Source organism: Babylonia areolata, chromosome 17 (genome assembly GCF_041734735.1).
Source record: "Babylonia areolata isolate BAREFJ2019XMU chromosome 17, ASM4173473v1, whole genome shotgun sequence".
NCBI classification, from domain to species: Eukaryota; Metazoa; Mollusca; class Gastropoda; order Neogastropoda; family Buccinidae; genus Babylonia; species Babylonia areolata.
The window spans coordinates 18246525-18274266 of NC_134892.1; the positions used below are offsets into that span (position 1 = coordinate 18246525).

Here is a 27742-nt window from a genome sequence, read left to right on the forward strand (position 1 = left end):
GACGTGTGCCGAGTATTTTGAGTCGGACAAACAACACTAGAACACTGGCAATGAAGTTTTCTTTTAACTATAATTAACACAGCTTGTAACAAAACACAACCAGCAGACCGTTGAACTAACTCTCGAAACGCGATCTCGCATGCGAGACTCGAAAGCGAAAGGACGACTCGTGTCGTCTGCAATGTGACATCATCTTACATCTCCCTCCTTTTAAATGGACATAAAGCACGTTCAAAGTGTGCTAGTAAATTATCTTTTAAAGTCTTTGGAAATAACCGAGGGGAGACTTAAATCAATAAAATTAGCTCATGCACCAAAATTGAACAATGTCATTTTCTTTTTCTTTTTTTTTCCTTATAAATAAAAGGAAATACAGTTACTGAGTTAGAGTAACTTCATGCATAGTACAGGTGCAAGAACTGTCTCAGTATCTGTAGCGGGCAGGAATGTTGACAGCACTTCCACTCCGCGTTGTCCGGACTGGCATTGCTGCTGGATGGGAATCAGGTTGACTTTGTCTCTGGGTGTCAGCCTGAGGTTGTCCTGGAGGTTCTGGGTTGTCTTGAGAACTTGGAACATCAGGACTGGGACTGTCATCAGGCGGCTCAGCAACAGGAGTTCTGGGAGTGTCAACAGCTGTTCCACTGAGGCCACTAGGGGGAAACATAGATGATGACAGACGAAGGTGTTTTCTGTTTCGTCTGTACTGGTTGCCAGAAGAAGTCTGTATAACATATGAACGTTCAGCAACTTGGTTCAGGACTGTTGCAGGGTTAGACCACTTTCGCTCATGATCTAACTTCTGGAGGACGACATCGCCTGGACAAAGTTCTGGCAAGACTTCGAGTTCCATAGCTTTTGTCGAAGTGTCTTTTGTTGTTTCTCTTTGCCCTAGCATCATTCTTAATGACAGTGCTCTTCTTGAACAGTTTTGGTTCAAGGTTGGATCAAAGAGTTGGGAGTGTTGTACGTAGACATCGACCCATGGCCAACTCTGCTGGACTCACTCCTGTCGGTGCTGTTGCTGTGGCACGGTATGAGAGTAGAGCTAAGAATGGATCCTCTTGTCGCAGAATGTGTTTGGCAATCTGCTCTGCTCTCTCTGCCTCTCCGTTTGTTTGTGGAAAGTATGGACTGCAGGTAGCATGTGTAAAATTCCATGACTCTGCAAAACCTTTGAACTCAATTGATATGAACTGTCGGCCATTGTCTGTCACAATCAGTTCTGGGATCCCGTGATGGGCAAAGATGTTTTTCATGCTCCCAATGACACTTGCTGTGGTGATATCTGGGAGATGTGAAATCTCAAGGTATCTTGAAAAATAGTCCATGAGCACTAAGAATTGTTTGCCCTTGTGTTCACATAAATCTGCTCCCACCATCTGGAATGGATAATCTGGTAGTGAAGTTGGAATCAGAGGTTCTCTCTTTTGGGTGGGTTTCTTTTCTTCACAGTGCCTACAGGTCTGAATTTTCTTCACAATGTCTTGACTGATACCAGGCCACCACACTGAAGAGCTGGCTCGTTCGTGACATTTTGTAATACCTTGATGTCCTGCATGAATGATTTCCAGAGTCTCTTTTCGCAGTGATGTCGGGATAACAATTCTGTTGCCCATGATGAGTAGACCTTTGTGTGTGCTCAATTTGTTTCTTATAGCAAACAGCTCATGTAGGTCTGGACTGACCTGACTCTTGTAGATGGGCCATCCTTTCTCTGTGTATTCAAGTGCTTTTTTGAGGACTCGATCTTCAGAAGTCTTGGACGCAATTTCTTCAAGACGCTTGTCTGAAGCTGGCCATGATGATCGAACAGTCGAGGTGAGCTTCAACATCGTCCATCATCTGGTAGATTCGCTGACTTTTCCTTCCTTTGTCTGTCTGTGGGCTTCTTGAAAGCGTATCGGCAACCACTAGCAATTTTCCAGGAGAGTACTTTGCTTTTGGATTGAAGCGCATCAGTCTTATGAGCAGTCTCTGACATCGTAGAGGAGCCTCATGAAGATCTTTTGTGTTGATTTGTGGAATCAGGGGTTTGTGATCAGTTTCAGGTTGAAACAACTCAAGTCCAACCAAATATTTTTCAAACTTTTCGCATGCCCAGACAGCCGCAAGGCACTCTTTCTCGATTTGAGCGTAACCACGCTCTGCTGGTGTCAGTGTCCTTGAGCAGAAGGCTATCGGCTTCATGATCCCATTGTGCTCTTGAAGAAGGACTCCACCAAGTCCGTAACTGCTAGCGTCTGAACTAACAGTTGTTGGTTTCATCAAGTCAAAGAATGCAAGTGTAGGCTCTTGTGACAACTGTTCTTTCACTTTGCAAAATGCTGTAGACTGTGGCTCATCCCATGACCATTCTCTGTCATTCTCAAGCAGCTGACTCATTGGTTGAAGTGTCGGAGACAAATTTGGGATGTAGCGGCCCAAAAAACTGATCATTCCGAGAATTCTCTTCAATTCAGTGACATTCTGTGGGTCAGGCATGTTCTGGATAGCCTCGACTTTGGCTGGATCAGGTCTCACGCTCTCTTCACTGATATGATGTCCTAGGTACTCAGTCTCCCTTTTCCGTAGCTCTGCTTTCTCTTTGTTGAGTTTCAGTCCAACTGATTCAAGTTTCTTGAGTACGCTGCCAAGATGCTTCTCATGGGAGACGTCGTCTTCACTGTATATTAGAATGTCATCAAAGTAACAGATGATGTTTTCTTCACCTGCCAAAATTTCCTCCATAGTCCTCTGAAAGATTTCTGGGGCTGATGAGATTCCAAATGGCAGTCTCTTGTGGCAGTCTCTTGTAGTAGTATCGACCACAGGGTGTGATGAACGTGGTCAGCTTTGCAGTCTTTTCATCCAGTGGTAGCTGCCAGAAACCCGACGTTGCATCAAGTTTGCTAAAGATTTTAGCTTTGTTCAGTTTGTGTAGAACATCATCCAGGGTTGGAAGCATGTATCTCTCACGTTTGACGGCTTCATTTAAACGTTTGAAATCAGTACAGATTCTTACATTGCCATTCTTCTTCAAGACTGGTACCATGAGTGCACACCAGTCAGTAGCTTCTGTGATTTCTTCAGTGATGCCATTTTTCTTCATCCGTCCCAGTTCTGCCTTCACCTTCTCAATGAGAGGTATAGGAACTCTGCGTGCTGTGCCTAAACTGAAGGGCTCTGCATTTTCTTTCAACTGTATTTTCACTGGTTTGCACTTGACTGGTTGGTCATCAAGGTCTCCGAAAACTGATGATCTGATGTTGTCTAACTTTTCTGTTCTCTTGACAAGTCCAAGACCACAAGCTGCACTGTGACTAAGAAGATTGTCAGTATCTGCATCCACAACAAATATGCACAAATCAAAGTTCGCAATATCACCATGCATCACTGATGTCATAAACTGACCATGGCATTTCATTATACCACCCGGTGATTTCAGTGTTGCTTTACTGGGATTGAGAGAGGGTCTGGGGTAAAGCTTGTTGTACTGGGCCAAGGACATGACAGAAACATCTGCTCCTGTATCAATTTTAAACTGACAGTTTTTTCCACAAATGTTCAATTGTGTGTGCCATGGAGGTTCATTTGAATCAACAGAGCCAAGAAAGTATGTAGCAGTATCTTCAACAGAGGCAACATTGTGGTTGCGGCTGCAGCAACAAATTGAGAAATGGTTAGGCTTACCACAGCTGCGGCATGTCTTTCCCCGTGCAGGGCAGTCCAAGTCTTTTATGTGAGAGTCTCTACCACACCTGTCACACTTGGGATGATATCCACCTCCACCACGTCCACGTTGAGTAGAGTGTTGACCACCACGAGCACCACGATATCTGCCACGATGTTCATTGTGAAAAGAACCACGACCAGCATGTCGATGACCACCAGCGTTGCCATGGGGATTGCCCTGGTAACCACCTGAATGACCACCTCTGGAGTTGTCCCGGACTGCATCTACTGCTGAAGCACGTTGTTCTAACATCTGTGCCTTGACTTGTTCATATTGACGGGAAATTTCTATTGCACGCTTCAAAGTTAGATCTGGTTGCAACTGTAGTTTTTCTGAGAGTTGTCTGTCTATCAAGCCAACAACCAGTCTATCACATATAGCCGACTGTTTATCTGGAAACTCTGCATGTTCAGCAAGGTCATACAGTACTCGTATGTATGTTTCAACATTCTCATCAGAATGCTGACAACGTTGGTGAAAAATAGCTCGCTCATGAATAACATTCACTTTCGGGTTGAAATGTTCGTCAAACATACAAATGACGTCATCGAACATCGTGTCTGCTTCATTTGGTGGTGGATCTTGTCTGTCACGATGTCCAGAATGAATAGTAAAAGTACTGTAAATCTTTTCTGCATCTGCACCCATGCTATAAATTAATGAACTGGTCTGCACATCAAATGTTTCTCTCATCAACTTGGTTGCTGTTCTGTATTGTAAAAACCTTTGACGCCATGTGGGCCATTGCTCTAGTTTGCTAAAATCAAAGTCAGTCAGAGGCTTGAAAGACATAATTTCTTGCACTTATCTTTTAACTTCTGACTGATTCCGTTGACCGCTGCCACCATGTGACGTGTGCCGAGTATTTTGAGTCGGACAAACAACACTAGAACACTGGCAATGAAGTTTTCTTTTAACTATAATTAACACAGCTTGTAACAAAACACAACCAGCAGACCGTTGAACTAACTCTCGAAACGCGATCTCGCATGCGAGACTCGAAAGCGAAAGGACGACTCGTGTCGTCTGCAATGTGACATCATCTTACAGCCTCATTTTTGACTCATGTGCATACAAGTGAATCCATGTAATAATCTTGTTTCAGTTGTCTGTGTGTTCATCTGTGTGTGTATGTCTGGTCATCTGTAACATTGGCATTTTACCAGTAACCACCACCTTTTTGAGGATGCTGCCTATCAAAAAAAGTCATAATCTGTGTCTGAATAAGATTGTGAGGCCTAGAAATCACTAGGACCTTTTTTCTTTTGATTTTTTGTTGTTGTTGTTGTTTTATGAATTCAGTAGGTCTCTCATGTGAATCTATATGGTTCTATTGTTGCTTTTCTTTTTAGTTTAGTCATACACTCTTACAAACATGTGCTAATTTTGTTTGTGACCACTTAAAAAGTATGCATCCTTTACATTGTTGTTTGTTGTTTAATCACTCAAACCAGACTAAATTTGTTTGTGGCCATTGAAAAAGTGTGTGTGTGTGTATGTATATATATATATATATATATATATATATATATATATATATGTGTGTGTGTGTGTGTGTGTGTGTCTTAAGTGTGCAGCAATGCTTGTGTTACACACTGATTAGGTTTTTGTTGTTGTTGTTTTTTTTGTCCAAAGAGTGAAAAGCCTTTTACACTGTTGACAGATAATCACATTCAGAGGAACTGTGATGTGTATGAGGAATACAGAGCAAATGAAACTGCTTTCAGCTGGATGACTGCAGTGTTGATGTGTGAGTGAAATAGAACAACGTGAGGAACTGTTCAGAATACATTCCATTTGGCCATTTACTTTGTACCACATTTGGGCAGTGTGAAAGGGAAGCAGTATACTGCTGTGTGGATTACCAGCATTATAGTGTCAATCACAAACATGCTGTTCATATTTTATACTTGGCTTGTGCTGGTGATATATTTCTAATCTGTACATTTTTTGTTACTAAAAAGAAAGAAGAAAAAAAGATGAAATTCTTTCATGCTGACAGTGGATTTGATGTACATTTTTTTCAGAGCTGCAGTTTTTAGTTGTTTAAAAAAAAAGTTTATGAATATTATATGAGAAAGGAAAAAACCTTGCTGAGTTTAACCTCCATCATTCCCTCATGGGATGCCTGGGTCTTTCACTGTCAGCAGTGCCCCTGCACTCTGGAAATTCTGTGTTAGAAATTTTTATAATCCTCTTTCTGTTTCTGCCCTTTTTCTTCTGTCACTTTGCCTGTTATTCTGCCTCCCGTCCATTGGTGTTTCTGTTCTTTCCAGCAAGTCTCCAACTTTTGTGTTCTTCTCTTTTCCAGCCTGTGATGTGTTATCTGTACTGTTTTGCTCGGGTGATTAGGTAGTGATATCATGAACACTGGGGTGGGCACTAGGTGTCCATTCTGCAGTGTTATTTGCCTATATGGGTTTTTTTTTTATGGCTTTGAAGTATTTTTTATCCTTTTTTTGGAGGGGGATTTTTTTTTTTCTTTCAGGGGATGATAAATTAAGCAGACGAGCCGATGTCCTGAGTACAGCCTAGTTTTATTTAAGCCTTAAGGAGCTTAATGGTTTTAAAGAAAGTATGTTTTGAACTATTTCAGTTTGCAGTTTTTTTTTGTTTTGTTTTTTAATGAGACATGACAGAGTTTTGTGTTTAACGCAGTCTAATGATTTAATTTGTTAGGCAGTCCTGATATGGCTCTGTGTGGTCAGCTGGACTGTAACCAACAGTGTGCACCCTGTCAGAACACTTCATTTCACACAGTCTGAAGTGGAGTGGGGGCCTCATTTGTCCACTCAGGAAACCAGGGAAATATGAGGGATTTAATCAAATCACACACTCACCAGTATTTTCTCCCCCTGCACTAGACCTTTAGCGTTGGTTTGGACACAAGTCATTTGGATATGATAAGCCGAGGTCCCGTGTGCAGCATGCTCTTAGCGCATGTTAAAGAACCCATGGCAATAAAAGAGTTTTCCCTGGCAAAATTCTGTAGTAAAATCCATTGTAATGTGTGTGTGTGTGTGTGTGTGCATGACTGAAGCTTGAAGTGTGCAGGACAATAAGCAGTAATGTCCAATGTGAGGTCCTCCAAGTGCATGGCTTGTGATACAGTTCAGACACTGCACACCTGATGGAAGCCATGGACAGGATGTGCATCCTCCACAGCTTGTGTTTTGTTATGTCCTTTAACTGGACCACGGTTCATACAGGTCTTCAATCACAACATTATCGTTTTGACCAAAGGCCAAAAATTTAACTCTTTAAGTGATAAGCATATTTTAAGCTCAGTGTCAACTATTTGCCCAGGGGTGTTTTGGTCAGAGGGAAATAATTTTAAAAATTCTAGCATGCAAGAAAATATATATAAATATAACCCATACTTTTCTGAAGGAAAGTAAACACACTACCCAATTTTGACAATTTCACATCAATTTGATGGTCATGTGATGGGAAAATTCCTTCAATGATGGAAATGGAAATTTCCATCCTGGGGCAGTTGTGTGTGTGTGTGTGTGTACACTGGAAGGGGACAGAAAATTCTCTTGGAGCACTTAAGGGGTTCAAACAAACGCATTGTGAACCCACAGGGGAAAGCACAGTATTTTGAGAGCTGGCTTATGCCCCTTGCATGAATCTGCTGCATGTACGAAGACCCAAATTTGTGTCCGAAATATCCTTTCAGGATTAGTTTTTCTTTCTTTTCTGTTTTCTCATGGCTATTTTCTTTCTTTTCTGTATATTCATGGTTACTTTCTTTCTTTCTGTACATATTGGATTCTGGATACAGTACCGTCAGGGGAAATCTCCCCTTTTTTGTCCTTTTGTTTTTTTTCACAATCCTGGAAATGTTACGTTAAGGAGAGTGAGAGAGAGAGAAAAAGTTCCATCCATTGACTTTTTGGGGTAATTTGTATGAAAGAATGTATATATATATTGGTTGATAAAACACGAAGGCTGTTTGCATGCATTTTTCTTATTTGTAAGTTTGCTGTTTTCAAATCTGTAAAATGCTGTGTTTTTTTACTGTGATAAAAGATTTTAAGATATTTCCCACCTGGAGTTTTTAGTTGTTCAATAGTAGTAACGCTCTGTTAAGCTCACTTGAACCAAATGATTTGTGTGTGTGTGTGTGTGTGTGTGTGTACGCGTGCGCACACGAATATTTGCACCAATACACAGTATTCAAGCACTAATCAAATATTCATCCACATATGGACACGAACACACACACATGCATATCATGCAGTCTGAACACTTGAGACCAGGATTAAGTGGAAATGGCTTTTATTTCTGAAAACATTCTGTACATGTGCACAACATGAATATTATCTGACAACTGAATCGTCACCAATGTATATATTTAAAAGACAAAAAACCGAAAAATTCTACAGAACATGAAGCGATCTGTGGGTGAACTGCATGATCACGAACTGAAGACAGAGCGGTGAATACAGCCTATCAGCCATTTCCATGTCTAAACTTTGGGATGTAAAAACCAGAGCCTAAAAAAAAATTAAAAAAATTTTTTTAAATTAAAATTAAAAACTCTCTCCAGCCCTTCTTCGTCCTAGCCAGCTCAATGAATCACAAGGACCCAACAACCAATCACAGTTCAGGTGTCAAAATACTCTCCACCGTCAGTCCAACCAATCACAACTCAGTTCACACACGCCTTGCTGTGCAGCAAACCAACACAATGCTGTCAGTTGACCACTTGCAGCTGGACGAAACAATTCCATGTCCACAACTCCAGTTTTGAACCATGGAGAGGAAAGAAAAAAGAGTGCTCTTTTTATGGAATGTATGTTGTGGAAGTTTCCACACCAATTGGTCTGTTCAAATTTGTTCACATGCTGGGAGAGAGATGAATCAACAGAAAAGGAGTCATGCCACTACACAGTGAAAAACAAGTTAACTGATTGATCGCCAAGTCTCAAGCCAGTGAAAAAAGTGACAATATGTCCAGTATGATTATCGCACTGTCAAAACCAAACTCTGTCCACTTTTCCACCTTACATGTATGAACATTTTTGTTACTACTTAGGAAACACTCATATTCTGAGCTGTTTATTAAATCATAATTTATAAAAAGTTTTGAAGATTACTTTTCACTTTTGATACAGCAATCCGCAATGCTAACAATAACTTCAGTTTTAATACAGCAATCCGCAATGCTAGCAATAACTTCAGTTTTAATACTGCAAGTGCAACCCGCAATGCTAGCAATAACTTCAGTTTTAATAAAGCAACCCACAATCCCAGCAGAGAATTTTCCAAACTTTTCATTGTTATTTTTTTTTTTTTTTCATGTGATTTTTTTTTTTTTTTTTTTTTTAATATATTTATTTATTTTTTTAAACATTTTATCAGAAAGCTTCACACATTTTGATCACAGTAAAATTTTTGTGAATTTTCTTTCCTCACAAAACCTTCATGCATTTTATTTCACTAATTTGTTTTCTTTCTGAATAATATTTCAGTTCTGACCACCTCATTTCTAACAAAAACAGTTTTCAATATTCAAGTATGCTGACCTTCCAAATCTTTACCCTGATGATCCTTTATTAATCCTGCATCATTTTTGGACCCTTCAAAAACCGGACATGCAACACCCCAACCATGTACACATACTAATAAAACAAAAGGCCTATGATCTACAACAATTAAAGATCAATGCAGCAAAATGGTTTCCACACAACACATGTATATCATGGGCTACACAAGTTCCTTTTCCAATACTACAGTGGTACAAATGCAGACAAAGTTGGTGTATTATAGTTTATACAGTGTACATTCCATACACAGACAAAGGTGGAGAAATGGAGGGAAAGTAGACAGACAACCGTTTAAATTCATGGCAACAATCAAGAAATCAAATTAAAAAAAAACACACACAGACTCCAGTTTGCATTCTCCTCTTTTAACTCTTTAAACTTAGTAGTGACAACAGAAAAGTAATGTATACTACAGTACTAAAAATACGAAATGTAACGCTGATTTTAACATAGAATGAACCACAACAAAAACCACTTCTTTAAACATAGGAAATGCAACACTGATTTTTTTTTTAAACATAGGAAACATAATCTTCCATTTAAAACAGAAGCCCCTGTCTACTACATGAGAGGAAAAGTCTAGAATGTCATCCACCTTTTCAAAGTAAATGAACTTAATAATAATGAGTAAATATAACAGAAATAATGTTACATAAATACTTATAATATCACTGGCCTTGGTATAAACAATTAAAAACAAACAGAAATACAGTGGAGAATGAGAACCAAACCATAAAAAACAAAAAAACAACAAAAAAACCAAAACAAAACAAGAACTACAGAAAATAATAAACAAAACCACACACATACTTAAAAAAAATCAAACAAACAAAAGATAATGAAAATGTAAATACAGACAAAAGCTATGTACAAAAAGAAACCAGGTCAGTCAGGTTTAGCTCTGGAAACCAAAACACACACATTCTGAATAACTTGCTATAATGAATATAATGAAGTACACAGCTTTTCACATAAACAAGACTTTCATATAAAAAAAATCAGTGGTTTTCAGTGGTTCTGTACACAAGTGTCTCACCAAAGGACAACAGAAGTCCACATCCCCAACCTACTTTTTATTAATGTGAGAAGGGAAATAGGGGAGGGTGGATACTTAAAAGAACAGGTCCAAGGGGGTGGATATTTAAAAGAATAGGTTTAATTCTAAGGAATTGCAACAATGTATTTTTTTTTTCCTAACTTATGTTAGTGATTTCCCCCCTTTCATTACTGAAAAGAATTTTACATATATATTCTTATTCCTAACACATGATTCCCCCCCCCCCCCTTTCCTTGATAAGTGAATTTCCCCTTTCCTTATTCAAAAGAGAAATTTCCCCCTTGCCAAAAAGTTCTGTTAAGTTCAAGATGTGTGATGTTCACTTGTAAGAGTGTCATCAGTTCCCCTTTTCCAGCACATGTGTGACAGAACAGCTGACTCCACTCACACCCTGCCTCCCTGACCCTGACACAGTGCCAGGATACAGCAGCACAGACACTGTCCAACCCAGTCACACCCTGACCCTGACACAGTGCCAGGATACAGCAGCACAGACACTGTCCAACCCAGTCACACCCTGACCCTGACACAGTGCCAGGATACAGCAGCACAGACACTGTCCAACCCAGTCACACCCTGACCCTGACACAGTGCCAGGATACAGCAGCACAGACACTGTCCAACCCTGACCCTGACACAGTGCCAGGATTCAACAGCACAGACACTGTCCAACCCAGTCACAAGTCAGCATCCTTGTTATAGATCTTGGACAGAGTGGTATTCTTCACATGGAGAAAGAAAAAAATTATGAATAGTTTTATTGTAGCTATTGTATGCCATCTTACAGAGGGCCAGTAAAAGTCTATCCAACATCAGTATCTTCAGTGCTTAAAGTTGTAATTTATTTATTAATTTATTTTCCTTAAGTAGAAATCCATGATTCATTATTCACTTTTCCAATCTACATTATCTGTGTGGGAGCTTATTCACTGACATAAGTCTGTACTGAAATGATTGAAATGCATCAGGTACAGGTGGTGGGGGAGGGGTTGGAATGGGTGGTGGTGGGGGTGATGGAGGGGGAATTCAGGAGGGGGGAGGGGGGGCAGGGCATTTCCACATCCACTAAGACAAGAGACATCTGCCGATCTACATCTATTAATTTTCAGACAGGTGTGCAAGAACTCTGAACACATCCAACACAGAGACCACATAGTTGTTTTCAGTAAGAACTGCTGTCTAGTGTTCCATTTCCCTCCACACACAAAGTCTACTTGTCAAAACACTTTGCAGAAACCTATACAGACAGGCAGACTGACTGACAAATTTTGTTTATCATTCTGTACAAGGAGGAAAAACTACATTCTTTGTCTACAAAATATATGCATGTTATAGTGCTATCATTTGTTCTTGTAAAGTGCTGGAAGAAAATCTAGATGGCCAATAAAACCTCAAAACGATCATGTTGTACCGAGTGCATGGCAACAACTAGAAATGGATGCTCAAAGAAAATCCTCTTGTGTCCTCAAACACAGGCCAATGAGACATAAAAAAAAAAGACCATCAACCTTTTCTCCTAAAAATGGCAAGTACAAGCTGGTCAGAAATCTGATACAATTTCAAAGGAAAAAAAACACACCAAAAATCAACAGGAAAATTCCCTTGCTATGTGGCAAGCAAATGTTGAGCAAGGAACAACAACAGCCTGGACTGTTGCTTCACAGAACTGCAGAAAGCCCAAGCCTGGTGGTCTGTGACGCCTTGTGGACACAGGGGGAGAGACCAGGTTGTCTGGCACACTGACACCATGCTGTACTGTCAGACATGACTGATGACCAACACTTTACTTTTAGTTTGTTCATCACACACCTTTGATCGTTAGGTCTCCTACACAAACTGTGTCATCACAGCACACAGTGAGTCGCTCATTGACAGGACAGATTCTCTGATCAGCTTTTGTTTCCAACACCAAGTAAATACCATCTTCAAAGCAAGTTATTTCCATGTCAGAGCAGTCAAAAAGTGAATATTATTTTCCCATATTCCAAATAAAAAAGGATGTGAATTTTGTTAGGAATTCTCTTGTTAAGCCTAAAAAAAGAAACAATAAATAACCAGACACTTGAAATAAACAAGAGGGAGAGGAAAAAAAAGAGAAGAGATAGATACTACTATCCAGCTTGTTTCAGAGTTGTGTGTGTGTGAAAGCTGGGTACAGCACTGTGTTTCCACAAAAGATTTAGCACAATATAAATGGATCATATATTCATAACCTGATTCTGTCTGTTTCACAGCACTCACAACCGGAAATTTGTTGACTGCAATGGTTTTTTGTTTGTTTTGTTTTGCTTTTTTTTTCTCTTCTTCTGTCTTACTTTGGTGCTTCATTGCCTGAAAACAACTGGTCAAAGCCACACACTTATCTTACAGCTGAAGCAATCATTCACTGTGGTCTTGGCTATAATCTGGGATTGTTAGTTTCAAAGAAATGGCTTCAAAGCCAATGTGTGTCAAACCCTGTAATTTGTGTAAATCCTTGCATACACTGTCCGTGACAGATAAAACTGTGAGAGCTGCTGAGAACAGAGATACTTGAGAAGTCGACAGGGGACAAAACTGCAGTGATATCGGACACACTGCCTCTCTCCCTCAGAGAAAATTCACTTGCCCCCCAATTCCAGTTTCTGAAGGTTTCTATGTTTCACTTTTAGGTTTAATCTTTGCAAAGTTATTTTGAAATGACAGAAGGGTTGTCTAGTTGTCACACGCCTTGTTTTCCACCCCTATTATACTGTGTGAACTATATTTAGAACAGTGCAGTGACAGGTGTTTTCATAACCACTACTGTGCGCATCATTCAACTTCACAACACTTCTTTCCTCCATCAACACTTCTTTTGAGTATCTTTAACTAAAAAAACCCTATCAAATCTTTACTTAGATGCTAAACAACAAAAAATGAAGACATTCTGTATAACTGCAAAAAAAATCTGATCAAATTTTATAATTTCACTTTTATTTAAGCCAAGATTTTCCACATGCAAAAAATCCAATCAACCAAACTTCATCATGATTTCACTAATAATATCTGGTTTGCACCCTGAAATCTCGAAGAAAGTAAAACACGGATCAATAACTGATGATTGGAATTCGCATCCCCACCACCCCGTCTCAAAGAACTATTCACAAAAAAAAAAAAAAAAAAAAAAAAAAAAAAAAAGAAAAAAAAAGAGAAGAAAAACAGGGACCCCCCCCCCAAATTTTTTTTTTTTTAAACCCAACAATGACCTTCCCTCCCTCCCTCCAACTCAGTGTGTGAGAGAAGAAATGGTTGAGGTGACATCTTCAGTTTACTTGGTAGTTTGTATCTCGAAGTAGCGGTAGGTGGGGTTCTCATAGCCGTTCATCTGCATGTTGGCCACGTGGCGTTCCTCGGGAGAGGCTGCAGGGTCCACCTCCACATAGCCATGCGTTGTCACGTTGTTGGTGCCCGCATTGACAGAGCGCCGTCGCATCATCACCACGGCAACGACCAACACCACAAAGATGGCTACAGAGCCGATAGCGATGCCAAATGTGGTGCCCAGGCGAATGGATCCACTGGCTGAGGATCCTTCCAGGTTCTGGACAGAAATCATGGGGGTGTGTTAGTACACACTGAAAGTGATTGTTTGGTGTTTACTATTTGGAGTGATATTTTCCTCTGTGTGTGTGTGTGTGTGAGTGTGTGTGTGTATGTGCATGCATGAGTGCATGTGCATGTGTGTGGTGGAGGGCGAGGTGGAGGGGGGGGAGCGGGAGGCATGGGGGCAGGTGTATGTGCACATGTATGTGCTATGTATGTGCACATGTATGTGCTATGTATGTGCAAGTACACAGACGATTTATTGCATTGTATTATTGAAGGTGGTTCCCAGGCAAACTGAGCCGCTGGCTGAGGATCATCCAGGGTCTGAGCAGAAATCATGGGGGCTGTCTGTCAGCACACACTGACATAAAGCGAATGTTTGGTGTTCACTATTTAGAGTGATTCTTTTCTCTGTGTGTGTATGTGTGCGCGCACGGGCATGTTTGTGTGTGTGTGTTCATGTGTATGCCTGTGTGCATGCACAAGCCCTGTATGCATGAGTCAGTACAAGGACGGTGGTATCCCCTGTCCCCTTCCTCTCAACCTCACCTGTTCCACGTGCATGTTGCTGTGCTGGTGCAGGGCGGGGCGCGGCATGTTGCTGTGACGCTCATAGTCATGTTCATCCTCCCTCACATCCTCCTCCTCTTCCTCCTCCCTCACAGAGCTGTCGTCATCGCTCCTCTGCTGCTCCTCTCCCCCCACCTGGTTAGTGTCCTCCTCCTCACTGAGCACAGGGCCCTGGGCAGGGGCCTCGTCCATTGTCTGCTGTTGGTCTGTGGACAGAACACACTGACATCACCCACTGTCTGCTGTTGGTCTGTGGACAGAACACACTGACATCACCCACTGTCTGCTGTTGGTCTGTGGACAGAACACACTGACATCACCCACTGTCTGCTGTTGGTCTGTGGACAGAACACATTGACATCACCCACTGTCTGCTGTTGGTCTGTGGACAGAACACACTGACATCACCCACTGTCTGCTGTTGGTCTGTGGACAGAACACATTGACATCACCCACTGTCTGCTGTTGGTCTGTGGACAGAACACACTGACATCACCCACTGTCTGCTGTTGGTCTGTGGACAGAACACATTGACATCACCCACTGTCTGCTGTTGGTCTGTGGACAGAACACACTGACATCACCCACTGTCTGATGTTGGTCTGTGGACAGAACACACTGACATCACCCACTGTCTGCTGTTGGTCTGTGGACAGAACACATTGACATCACCCACTGTCTGATGTTGGTCTGTGGACAGAACACACTGACATCACCCACTGTCTGATGTTGGTCTGTGGACAGAACACATTGACATCACCCACTGTCTGCTGTTGGTCTGTGGACAGAACACATTGGCATCACCCACTGTCTGCTGTTGGTCTGTGGACAGAACACATTGACACCACCCACTGTCTGCTGTTGGTCTGTGGACAGAACACATTGACATCACCCACTGTCTGCTGTTGGTCTGTGGACAGAACACATTGGCATCACCCACTGTCTGCTGTTGGTCTGTGGACAGAACACACTGACATCACCCACTGTCTGCTGTTGGTCTGTGGACAGAACACATTGACACCACCCACTGTCTGCTGTTGGTCTGTGGACAGAACACACTGACATCACCCACTGTCTGCTGTTGGTCTGTGGACAGAACACATTGACATCACCCACTGTCTGATGTTGGTCTGTGGACAGAACACACTGACATCACCCACTGTCTGCTGTTGGTCTGTGGACAGAACACATTGGCATCACCCACTGTCTGATGCTGGTCTGTGGACAAGCCTCCCACCCCACCCCACCTCCCACACCCCCATACCCCCTCTTCCTATCTGTAGTTTTTCCAGCTTTTTATTTACATGTATTTATAAGTTTTGTTTTTCATCTCTGTGAATGAAGAGTTATGCATGCGTGCGAATGACTGGTGTGTAAATACTTCCATTTGTCTGCATGAGATTCAGCACTATGTGAATCATACTTATCATTATTCTTAGAAGAGAAAAGCATCCTCTGTCCTCTTCAAACAAACGGTTGTTGCTTACACTTACAGTCCATGCAACTAAACAGGGCCATATCAGAACTACCCAACTAGAAATTTTTTTTTTTTAAATCAACCATTATAAACACAAAACCTGCCACATCTCAAAAAGCAACAAAATGTAAAACTCTGTTTCATCTTAAAAAAAAAAGAAAAAGAAAAGAAAAACAACAGTCATGACATATTATCTTTCACCATTTAAGCTCCTTTAGGTGAATACAACTACACTGTGCTGAGAATGCCAGCCCTTCTGCTGAATATATCACCCACAGATTACAAAAGAATCATGAAAAATGATTAAAAATATTGAAAAGCATACATATATGCATACACTAAGGCCTGACTAAGTGCATTGGGTTATGTTGCTGGTCAGCCATCCGCCCAGCAGATGTGTTGTATATGTTTGGATTTGTTCGAACGCAGTGATGCCTGCATGAGAAACTGAAACAGCGTGCTCAGCTGTTGTTGGGCTGGTCAACAGAAACTAGTGCAGCTGCACTGATGGTGTATGTGTTAGTGCAGGTACACTGATGGGGTATGTTAGTGCAGCTGCACTGATGGGGTATATGTTAGTGCAGGTGCACTGATGGGGTATGTTCATTACCCAAGTAAAGAGGAGGAGAACTCTTACTGCTGACATCGTCGTCCTCAGAGTCAGAATGGATGTTGGAGGTGGAGGGTTCGGGCAGCACCACACTGCGGATACGGGCAGCTACATCCTCAAACTTCTTCATGAACTGGTCTGTTCACACACACACACACACACACACAGAGCGTTATTAACTAGTCTGATCACAACACACACACACACACACACACACACACAGAGCGTTATTAACTAGTCTGATCACACACACACACACACACACACAACCTCCTCCACCTGCATCCTCTCCTCCCATGGATTGTGTTGGATCCGCCTGTTGATGTCAGATTATCTCATATGCACACAAAGTGACAAACCACCAACACACACACACACACACACACACCACAAATGCACACACAAACCACCAACACACACACACCACAAATGCACACACAAACCACCAACACACACACACACCACAAATGCACACACAAACCACACACACACACACCACAAATGCACACACAAACCACCACCACACACACACACCACAAATGCACACACAAACCACCACCACCACACACACACCATAAATGCACACACAAACCACCACCACCACACATTCACACACCACATATACACACACAGAAACCACCAACACACACACACATACATGACATATATATATATATATATATATATATATATATATATATACACACACACACAAACACACACACACACACACAGACCACCAACACACACACACATACATGACATATATATATGTATACACACACGCACACACACACACACACACACACAGACCACCAACACACACACACACACACCACATATATACAAACTACACGTAAAAGAAACTGGATGCCAGAAAAGAAGTGAAGAAACGCCATGTAACACACACACAATTCCCTTTTTACTGACCGATGTTGAGTCAGACTTCCCTGTTGATGTTGGGTATCTCTGCACCATCCACCCAGCCACATACACACCATCCACCCAGCCACACACACACCATCCACCCAGCCACAGCCACACACACACCATCCATCCAGCCACACACACACCATCCACCCAGCCACCCACACACCATCCACCCAACCACACACACACCATCCACCCACACACCATCCACCCAGCCACACACACACCATCCATCCAGCCACACACACACCATCCACCCAGCCACCCACACACCATCCACCCAACCACACACACACCATCCACCCACACACCATCCACCCAGCCACACACACACCATGCCACCCAGCCACACACACACCATGCCACCCAGCTAACCACACACCATCCACCCAGCCACACACACACCATCCACCCACACACCATCCATCCAGCCACACACACACCATCCACCCAACCACACACCCACCATCCACCCAGCCACACACACACCATGCCACCCAGCCACACACACACCATGTCACCCAGCCACACACACACCATGCCACCCAGCCACACACACACCATCCATCCAGCCACACACACACCATCCACCCAGCCACACACACACCATGCCACCCAGCCACACACACACCATGCCACCCAGCCACACACACACCATGCCACCCAGCCACACACACACATTCCACCCAGCCACACACACACCATGCCACCCAGCCACACACACACCATCCACCCAGCCACACACACACCATGCCACCCAGCCACACACACACCATCCACCCAGACACACACACACCATCCACCCAGACACACACACACCATGTCACCCAGCCACACACACACACCATCCACCCAGCCACCCACACACCATCCACCCAGCCACACACACACCATCCACCCAGCCACACACACACACCATCCACCCAACCACACACCCACCATCCACCCACACACCATCCACCCACTCACCTCAGAGACACCCCCATCCCCTCACACACCACACCCCCTCCTCTACACACCTACTTCCTCCATATTGACCAATGCTGGGTCAGACCTCCCTGTTGATGTTGGGGTAGCACTACTAACATCTCACCTGCCCCCACACCCCACTCAATAATAAATGCAAAAAAACAAGGAACAACTGAATGCCACACACAATCTCCGTTAGTTCCATGAGCTGATGTTGGGTGGGACTTCCCTGTTGATGTTGGGGAATACATACATACATACATACATATATACATACACACCTTCCCTCCCAAACCCTCCCCACAGTCCCCTTCCCACATACCAATGTTGGGTCAGACCTCCCTGTTGATGTTGGGGTATACATACCTATACACCTCCCCTCCCACACCCCCACATACCAATGTTGGGTCAGACCTCCCTGTTGATAATAATAATAATAATAATAATAATAATAATAATGGATACTTATATAGCACACTATCCAGAAATCTGCTCTAGGTGCTTTACAAAAACGCTTTGTTAACATAAAACATTACATCTATGTTACATACACACACCAAAATATGACCACACACACACACGCACACACACACTGCGTACATACATTTTAACAATACATGTGTATCTAACAGCTACCCTAACACATACACACACACAGGCAGGCACAAACTTACATAAACGCACGCGCACACAATACACATTCATATACATGCATGTAGTTATGTACACATACATATGTATACATACATAGTCAAGCACAGCTAACGCAAAGGAAGTGGACCTGCCACAATTGAACTTACTGCTGAGGGAAAAGGTGAGTTTTGAGACGAGATTTAAAAGATGCGAGGGAATCAGAATGATGGAGGTTATCAGGGAGCTTGTTCCACGTCTTTGGCGATTGAAAAGAAAACGATCTGTGTCCATAGGTCTTACTTCTGATGTGAGGTATCCTGAGAAGTCGAGTATCAGAGGAAGAACGGAGCTGGCGAGACGGGGTATATATATGGAGGTGTTCAGAAAGATACTTGGGGCCAGATTGACTGCAGAAAAGGTCAGAGTGGATAGCTTATAGTCTATTCGATCAGAAACAGGCAACCAGTGGAGAGACTGAAGGAGAGGAGAAACATGGTCAAATTTAGAAGCTCTGCAAATGAGTCTGGCAGCGTTATTCTGAATTCGTTGGAGTCTAACAGATATTTGGGAAGGCCGGCCAAAAGAGAGTTGCAGTAATCCAATCTTGAGAGAACCAGAGAGCATACAAGTGTCTTGGTTGCATCGGTTGAGATATAGTGGTGGATAGAGCTGATTCTACGCGGTTCCAAATAGGCAAATTTACAGATATTTGAAATGTGCTGTTGGAAGGAAAGAGACTGGTCTAGGATTACACCAAGACTGTGAACAGAAGGAGAAAGTGAAACAGGTGTGCTACTGATCAGAACAGAGTCAGGAAAGGAAGGGTGTTGACGAAACTTCTTTGGACAGGTTATCACAAATTCAGTCTTATCATCATTTAGTTGCAGCTTGTTGAGAGTCATCCAGTCCTTTAGGCCAGCAATGCACTCCTGTGTTTGAGTCACCAGTGCATCAAATTCAGCTATGGAAGCCGACTGATAAAGTTGTGTGTCATCAGCAAAGCTCTCATGCGACATCGCATGATGACTGATGACATCCGACACAGGAGCCGCATACAGCACGGAAAGAACAGGACCTAGGACGGACCCCTGTGGGACACCGTATTTCAAGGCAGATACTCTAAGAGTATGTACCATTTACACACACTTTCTGTGTACGGTCTGACAGGTAAGACGTGATCCATGCTAGTGCAGTGTCACGAATACCAAAGGAAGATTTAATTCTGTTCAAGAGGATAGAGTGGTCGATGGTGTAAAAAGCTGCTGACAAATCTAACAGAGCGAGAACAGATATTTTATCCTCATCAAATCCCGAAAGCAAATCATTCACTATTCTAAGAAGGGGTATACATACTTATACACCTCCCCTCCCACACCCCCACATACCAATGTTGGGTCGGACCTCCCTGTTGATGTCAGGGTACCTGGCCAACATCTCCAGGGCCTGCTCCATCCTCTGCTGACACAGCTTAAGGTGCTGCAGCACATGGGCGTGGATCCTGGTGGCCTCCTCACGGCTGCTGCTCTTCACATGGCTGTAGTGGTTCACCGTGTGCACCACATCCTTCTCCTCTGCCTTGATGTAGTTACGTAGGTTCTTTGTGATGTGAGCCACCTGGGGGGGAGGGTGCACGCTTTGTCAGACCTCAGTGTAAGTATGATTACCATGACAAAGGGAGGGGGAGGGTGCACGCTTCGTCAGACCTCAGTGTAAGTATGATTACCATGACAAAGGGAGGGGGAGGGTGCACGCTTCGTCAGACCTCAGTGTAAGTATGATTACCATGACAAAGGGAGGGGGAGGGTGCACGCTTCGTCAGACCTCAGTGTAAGTATGATTACAATGACAAAGGGAGGGGGAGGGTGCACGCTTCGTCAGACCTCAGTGTAAGTATGATTACCATGACAAAGGGAGGGGGAGGGTGCACGCTTTGTCAGACCTCAGTGTAAGTATGATTACCATGACAAAGGGAGGGGGAGGGTGCACGCTTCGTCAGACCTCAGTGTAAGTATGATTACAATGACAAAGGGAGGGGGAGGGTACACGCTTCGTCAGACCTCAGTGTAAGTATGATTACAATGACAAAGGGAGGGGAGGGTGCACGCTTCGTCAGACCTCAGTGTAAGTATGATTACAATGACAAAGGGAGGGGGAGGGTGCACGCTTCATCAGACCTCAGTGTAAGTATGATTACCATGATGACAGAGGGAGACAGGGAGGGGGAAGGAGGTGAGGTGGATGCTTCATCAGATGTCACTGTGAATATGATTGTGATGAAGTGAGTGAGGGGAGGGGCACATGCTTTGTCAGACTCATTCAGTCATTGTAACTATGATTTTATGATTAAGATGATGACTGGGGGGATGGGGGAGTGCATGCTTTGTCACTGCATCATGTGTTCTATGAATTTTTTTTATGATGATGATGCGAGAGGTAGAGGGGTATGCTTCATCAGACCTGATGATGATGAAGGTGATGGAGGGAGTGGGGAGCTGGGTTATGCTTTGTCAGAACTTAGTGTTCTGATGATTGGGGACAGGGGAGGGGGGGAGGAGTGCATGCTTTTGTCAGACTTATTTTTTCATTTAGCTAAAAAAAAAAATTAATCCATCAGTCACATTTATGGCAAGTGAGGTTTTTTTTTTCTTCTTCCAGATTACTGAGAGAAAAAAGGAATGGAAACAGCACAAAAAAAAAAAAAAAAAAAAAACCTGAAGAAAAGGAGACACAAAGCACAACAACCATACAGCACATTACCTAAAATTATTGAAAAAGAAATTCACAAACATGAAACAGAAACAAACAAAACCCACAAAAATGAAGAATGAAAAAAAAAAAAAGAAAAGAAGAAAAAAAGAAAAGAAAAGAAAAGAAAAAAGAGAAAGAAACCAATAACAATAATAAAACAAAAACATACACAGTATACTGGACTTAGTCAAAGAATAAGTTTCATTCTGCACAAGAGCGGTATGGAGAAGAAAATGAAGGAATGAAGCGGAAAAGAACCCACGTCTCCCTTCTCCAGGGCCCTCATGTACTTGTCCATGGCCACCCTCTTCCGCTGGTTGAGGTCTGCCTGCACTCTCTGCTGATGCAGCGCCACGATCTGCTGCTTCTCTGCCTGGTCCTCCTGCTCATAGGCACTGTACAGCCGCTGGAACCGCTGTCAGGGACACACAGTGTGCCACTCACTGAGGCTGTGTTGTGTGAAAGGGAGTGTGTGTGAGAGAATGTGTGAGAGAGAGTGTGTGACACAGAGTGTGTGAGAGAATGTGTGAGAGAGAGTGTGTGACACAGAGTGTGTGAAAGAGTGTGTGTGTGAGAGAGTGTGTGTGACACAGAGTGTGTGAAAGAGTGTGTGTGTGAGAGAGAGAGTGTGTGACACAGTGTGTGAGAGAGAGAGTGTGACAGTGTGTGAGAGAGAGTGTGTGAGAAACAAAGGAACTCGGAGAGAGAGAGAGAGAGAGAGAGTGAGTGAGTGAGTGAGTGATGGAGTGAGAGAGAGAGAGTGTGTGTGTGTGTGTGTGTGTGCGCGCGCGAAGTGCAAACAAGCATGCGGGTGCGAAATGATCTGCACTTCTAAACTTAAAACCTCTCACAATCTCCTAAATCCGTAAAACTTCCCCACTCCACCTGGTATAACCCCCAAATCCAGCCAGTCTGGATTTGTGGTATGTACATGTTCCCACTCACCTGTGCAATTTCTTCACTCAGTTTGCTGGCAGTCTTGGGGTCATTCTTTCGCACCTCGGCCACATGGTCCCTGGCTGCTGTCCACTCCTTCATCAGCTGTACACACACAGACACATATTTGCATGCACATCATCATACACACACACACACACACACACATATATATAGAGAGATACAAACAATATACACACACATAGATACATGTATACACAGCACACACATACATCACATAGACACACACATTCAACACATACACACACACACACACACATGCACACACACACACACACACTACTTCTACAACACTGCCTCACGCCTGCCAACTCCCTTTCATCACCTTTGTATTATGAGGAATGAGAGAAGGGAGGGCAGGGGGGAGCCAGGCTGCGAAAGAGTGGTCATGACTGGTTCATTTTCTTTCTTTGTGTTTTATGTTTTTTTCATGTAAAGCATCCTGAGCTCTTAGAAAGGATGCCATACAAATGTAAAAGCCCCTCAAGCTCTTTGAGAGAAAGGGCGCTATACAAATGTACATTATTATCACTGTTATTCTCATTTTGATTATTATTATCATCATTATAAGTATTTTCATCAATATTATTATGATGATTATTACTATTACAGCTGTGTGGCCCACCAACCTGTGTATTCTTGGCCTCCTGCAGTTTGTGCATGTACTGGCGGGCGGCCTCGAACCTCTGGTGCTCGTTGACCAGGTGTGCAGGCATCTGCTCTCCCTTCAGGTACAGCTCGTACAGGTTCACCTTGGATGTGTCAGTGTCCACCTCCTTGCTCTCCCACTCCTCACTGTGGTCGTCATCATTGTCATCATCACTATCATCATCATCGCTGCTTGCTGGTGCCTGTGCTGTCATGGTGACAGGATGCATGGTAGTGGGAGCTGTGGACAGAGGGGACATTAGCCATGACATGGAGGTTACCTGAACACTGACAGTGGCACAGGCAATGATTGTAATTAACCCCTTGACAGCTAAACTTTGGTGAAATGAGACCTGTGTGGCTAGAGTTTGAAAGGCAGTCACTGTATTTGTGTACAAGTTTATCAACGGTGTGATTGATCTGCTTGAAAAAAATAACACAGTCCCAAGAGGAAGGAGTCCACATACAGAGTGGTGACAGATATTGCGGCCTGTACGCTCTGCCTTCTCAATGAGGTGACAGACATTCTAGCCTGTACACTCTGCCTTCTCAGTGAGGTGACAGACATTCTGGCCTGTACACTCTGCCTTCTAAATGAGGTGACAGACATTCTGGCCTGTACACTCTGCCTTCTCAATGAGGTGACAGACATTCTGGCCTGTACGCTGTGCCTTCTCAGTGAGGTGACAAGACATTGCGGCCTGTACGCTCTGCCTTCTCAATGAGTTGACAAGACATTGCGGCCTGTACGCTCTGCCTTCTAAATGGGGTGACAGACATTCTGGCCTGTACGCTGTGCCTTCTCAGTGAGGTGACAAGACATTGCGGCCTGTACGCTCTGCCTTCTCAATGAGTTGACAAGACATTGCGGCCTGTACGCTCTGCCTTCTAAATGGGGTGACAGACATTCTGGCCTGTACGCTCTGCCTTCTCAGTGAGGTGACAGGCATTCTGGCCTGTACACTCTGCCTTCTAAATGAGGTGACAGACATTGCGGCCTGTACGCTCTGCCTTCTAAATGAGGTGACAGACATTGCGGCCTGTACGCTCTGCCTTCTAAATGAGGTGACAGACATTCTGGCCTGTACACTCTGCCTTCTAAATGGGGTGACAGACATTCTGGCCTGTACGCTCTGCCTTCTCAATGAGGTGACAGGCATTCTGGCCTGTACACTCTGCCTTCTCAGTGAGGTGACAGGCATTCTGGCCTGTACACTCTGCCTTCTAAATGAGGTGACAGACATTCTGGCCTGTACACTCTGCCTTCTCAATGAGGTGACAGGCATTCTGGCCTGTACACTCTGCCTTCTCAGTGAGGTGACAGACATTCTGGCCTGTACACTCTGCCTTCTCAATGAGTTGACAAGACATTGCGGCCTGTACGCTCTGCCTTCTCAATGAGGTGACAGGCATTCTGGCCTGTAGACTCTGCCTTCTCAGTGAGGTGACAGACATTCTGGCCTGTACACTCTGCCTTCTAAATGAGGTGACAGACATTCTGGCCTGTACACTCTGCCTTCTCAATGAGGTGACAGACATTCTGGCCTGTACGCTGTGCCTACTCAGTGAGGTGACAGACATTGCGGCCTGTACGCTCTGCCTTCTCAATGAGGTGACAAGACATTGCGGCCTGTACGCTCTGCCTTCTAAATGGGGTGACAGACATTCTGGCCTGTACGCTCTGCCTTCTCAATGAGGTGACAGACATTGCGGCCTGTACGCTCTGCCTTCTAAATGAGGTGACAGACATTGCGGCCTGTACGCTCTGCCTTCTAAATGAGGTGACAGACATTCTGGCCTGTATGCTCTGCCTTTTCAGTGAGGTGACAGGCATTCTAGCCTGTACACTCTGCCTTCTAAATGGGGTGACAGACATTCTGGCCTGTACACTCTGCCTTCTAAATGAGGTGACAGACATTCTGGCCTGTACACTCTGCCTTCTAAATGAGGTGACAGACATTCTGGCCTGTACACTCTGCCTTCTCAGTGAGGTGACAGACATTGCGGCCTGTACACTCTGCCTTCTGAATGAGGTGACAGACATTCTGGCCTGTACACTCTGCCTTCTCAATGAGGTGACAGACATTCTGGCCTGTACACTCTGCCTTCTCAGTGAGGTGACAGACATTGCGGCCTGTACACTCTGCCTTCTAAATGAGGTGACAGACATTCTGGCCTGTACACTCTGCCTTCTAAATGAGGTGACAGACATTCTGGCCTGTACACTCTGCCTTCTCAGTGAGGTGACAGACATTCTGGCCTGTACACTCTGCCTTCTCAGTGAGGTGACAGCCCTTCACTGGTAAGCATACTTATCAACAGCATTCAAGTGACCATGCTGATTTCCCCTGACAACAAAGTCAAATTGTTAGGACAACGCATGAAAGTTTATCTTGTTTATTGTGAATGAACACCAGCATCAAATGCATTACAGTGCTTTATGTGTGTGTAACTGTGTATATTGTGTGTGTGACTGTGTATATATTGTGTGTGACTGTGTATATTGTGTGTGTGACTGTGTATATTGTGTGTGTCACTGTGCACATGTTCACACTACACATACCAATTTCCATCCATGAACATCCTGGATCATAACCCTAGTAATTTAATTCTAAAACTTTCTATCAACAATAAAAATTTAAAAAAAAAACACCTTCAAAACAGACTTTTTAATGTTCCAAGGAAAACTGAGCCACACACACCAGGCATGGCCTGCAGTAACAACACAATGGAAAACGTGGGGCTGTTAAAATCTCACATCACTGGAGTCAACACAACCCCATGCCACTGGGAAAAACACCACCTCCATTTCCTGTCCATTACCGGTAACTTGTCCCCTGGGAAAAATTTTCCACACAAAATAGCTGATGATAGGAAAACAATCTCTTCCCTCTTTCTCTGTCTGTTCTCTTTTGGTTTTTGTCTCTCACATCTTTGCATGTGTACACACACACACACACACACCACACACACACACACACACACAAATTACTCTCAAGTATAATGCACACACTACCCCTCCTTTCCATGTAACTTAAAGGTTGAAGGTTCCATAGCCTTTTACGGCCAGCCATCAGGTCAGTGAATTCATCTCCACCAATCCAGAGCTCAGCATAGGAAGGAAGGGCCCAATTCTCTCCTTCGCTGTTTTACCTTTCCCCAACCAAAGTCAGACCTGTACCAATGCACAACGGTGTGGAGTGAGAAGTATCACAGTGCCATTCCCAAGGACACAACACCAAGCCAGGATGGAGCCTTGAACCCTGATCACTGGTCAACAATGGATCAGAAGTCCAATGCCTAACCCATTCTGTCACCTCATTCCTTTCCATTCACTCCAGTTCATCTGTTTTCTGCTCATTTTGCTTCCCACAGCCCCTCACTCTGATCCTGTCTCACACAGAACTGTCAGCCTTTTTAGGATCAATTTCCATATTCACAATCACCTTACCTTGTCTCAATATCATCTTCCTGATTCAGTTTAACCTTTGTGAAATGATCTAAGTACCATCATCATTTCAGTTTATGTTGTATATCACCATTTATATATGCTAGCCTTTTGCAGCCTCCCTCTTTCCGTTCCCCTACCTTCTCCTCTCCCCATTTCCTGGTTATCTTCAGCTAAGGCAAGGTCAAGGTCTGATGGCCAAGGAACTGTTGAGGAAGGGAGACGGATGGAAAGATAGAACAAACAGGATGGACTGACAACTCTGCGGAGACTGGGGATTTAGTTTGACACAAACTGACAGATCTAGAGGAATCTGGTGAACAGTTCTTTGTGTGGCACTGCAATGACTCTTTACAGAGTTACCCTCAAGGGAGAAGTGAACATCATGTCATTGTCTACCCTCAAGAAGTGAACATCATGTCATTGTCTACACCCCATTCCCTTTTCTCAGTCTGTAGAATGTCTCCTCCAGGATCAATCCCTCCATCTCCCTTCTACTCCCCCCACCACCCCCTCTTTTTTTTCTTTTTTACCCTCCTTTTTTCCTGAACATTTCATGCAACAGACCCTTGTGATTGGCAAAAATGCCACAGGTGTCCTCAGCAAAATTCCACCTCCTAAAATAATAACCAAAAGGAATTCCTCTGTGCCATGAACTCTGATTTTTACAGATGGGGAAGGGTTTTCAGGAGCAAAAATTTAACTATATAATAGGTAAATAAATAATCACACAAATATATATAGATATATATATATCATACACTGCACACAACCATGGATTAAAGAAAACAAACTGTGTGTGTGTGTGTGTGCGCGCGCGCGCGTGCGCGCGCACGCGTGCATGTGTGCATGCGTGCG

At 43.6% G+C, this 27742-nt stretch overlaps 1 protein-coding gene across 2 annotated transcripts in view; it reads right to left on the reverse strand.

The window, feature by feature from the left end:
• Positions 1–7982: 7982 nt before the first annotated feature.
• LOC143291706 (amyloid-beta precursor-like protein) overlaps positions 7983–27742 on the reverse strand; it is a 65900-nt gene continuing 46140 nt past the window's right edge. Inside the window, exons 5-11 of one of the 2 annotated variants that reach the window (XM_076601730.1) lie at positions 23418–23677; positions 22777–22872; positions 22094–22246; positions 20469–20697; positions 16579–16689; positions 14444–14670; positions 7983–13889 (exon numbers count right to left, since the gene is read on the reverse strand). In XM_076601730.1, coding sequence (XP_076457845.1) covers positions 13617–13889; positions 14444–14670; positions 16579–16689; positions 20469–20697; positions 22094–22246; positions 22777–22872; positions 23418–23677 — 1349 coding nt within the window. In that variant the 3' untranslated portion in view covers positions 7983–13616. Of the gene's footprint in view, positions 13890–14443; positions 14671–16551; positions 16690–20468; positions 20698–22093; positions 22247–22776; positions 22873–23417; positions 23678–27742 lie in introns of both variants that reach the window. The other variant, XM_076601729.1, reaches the window with a different exon arrangement.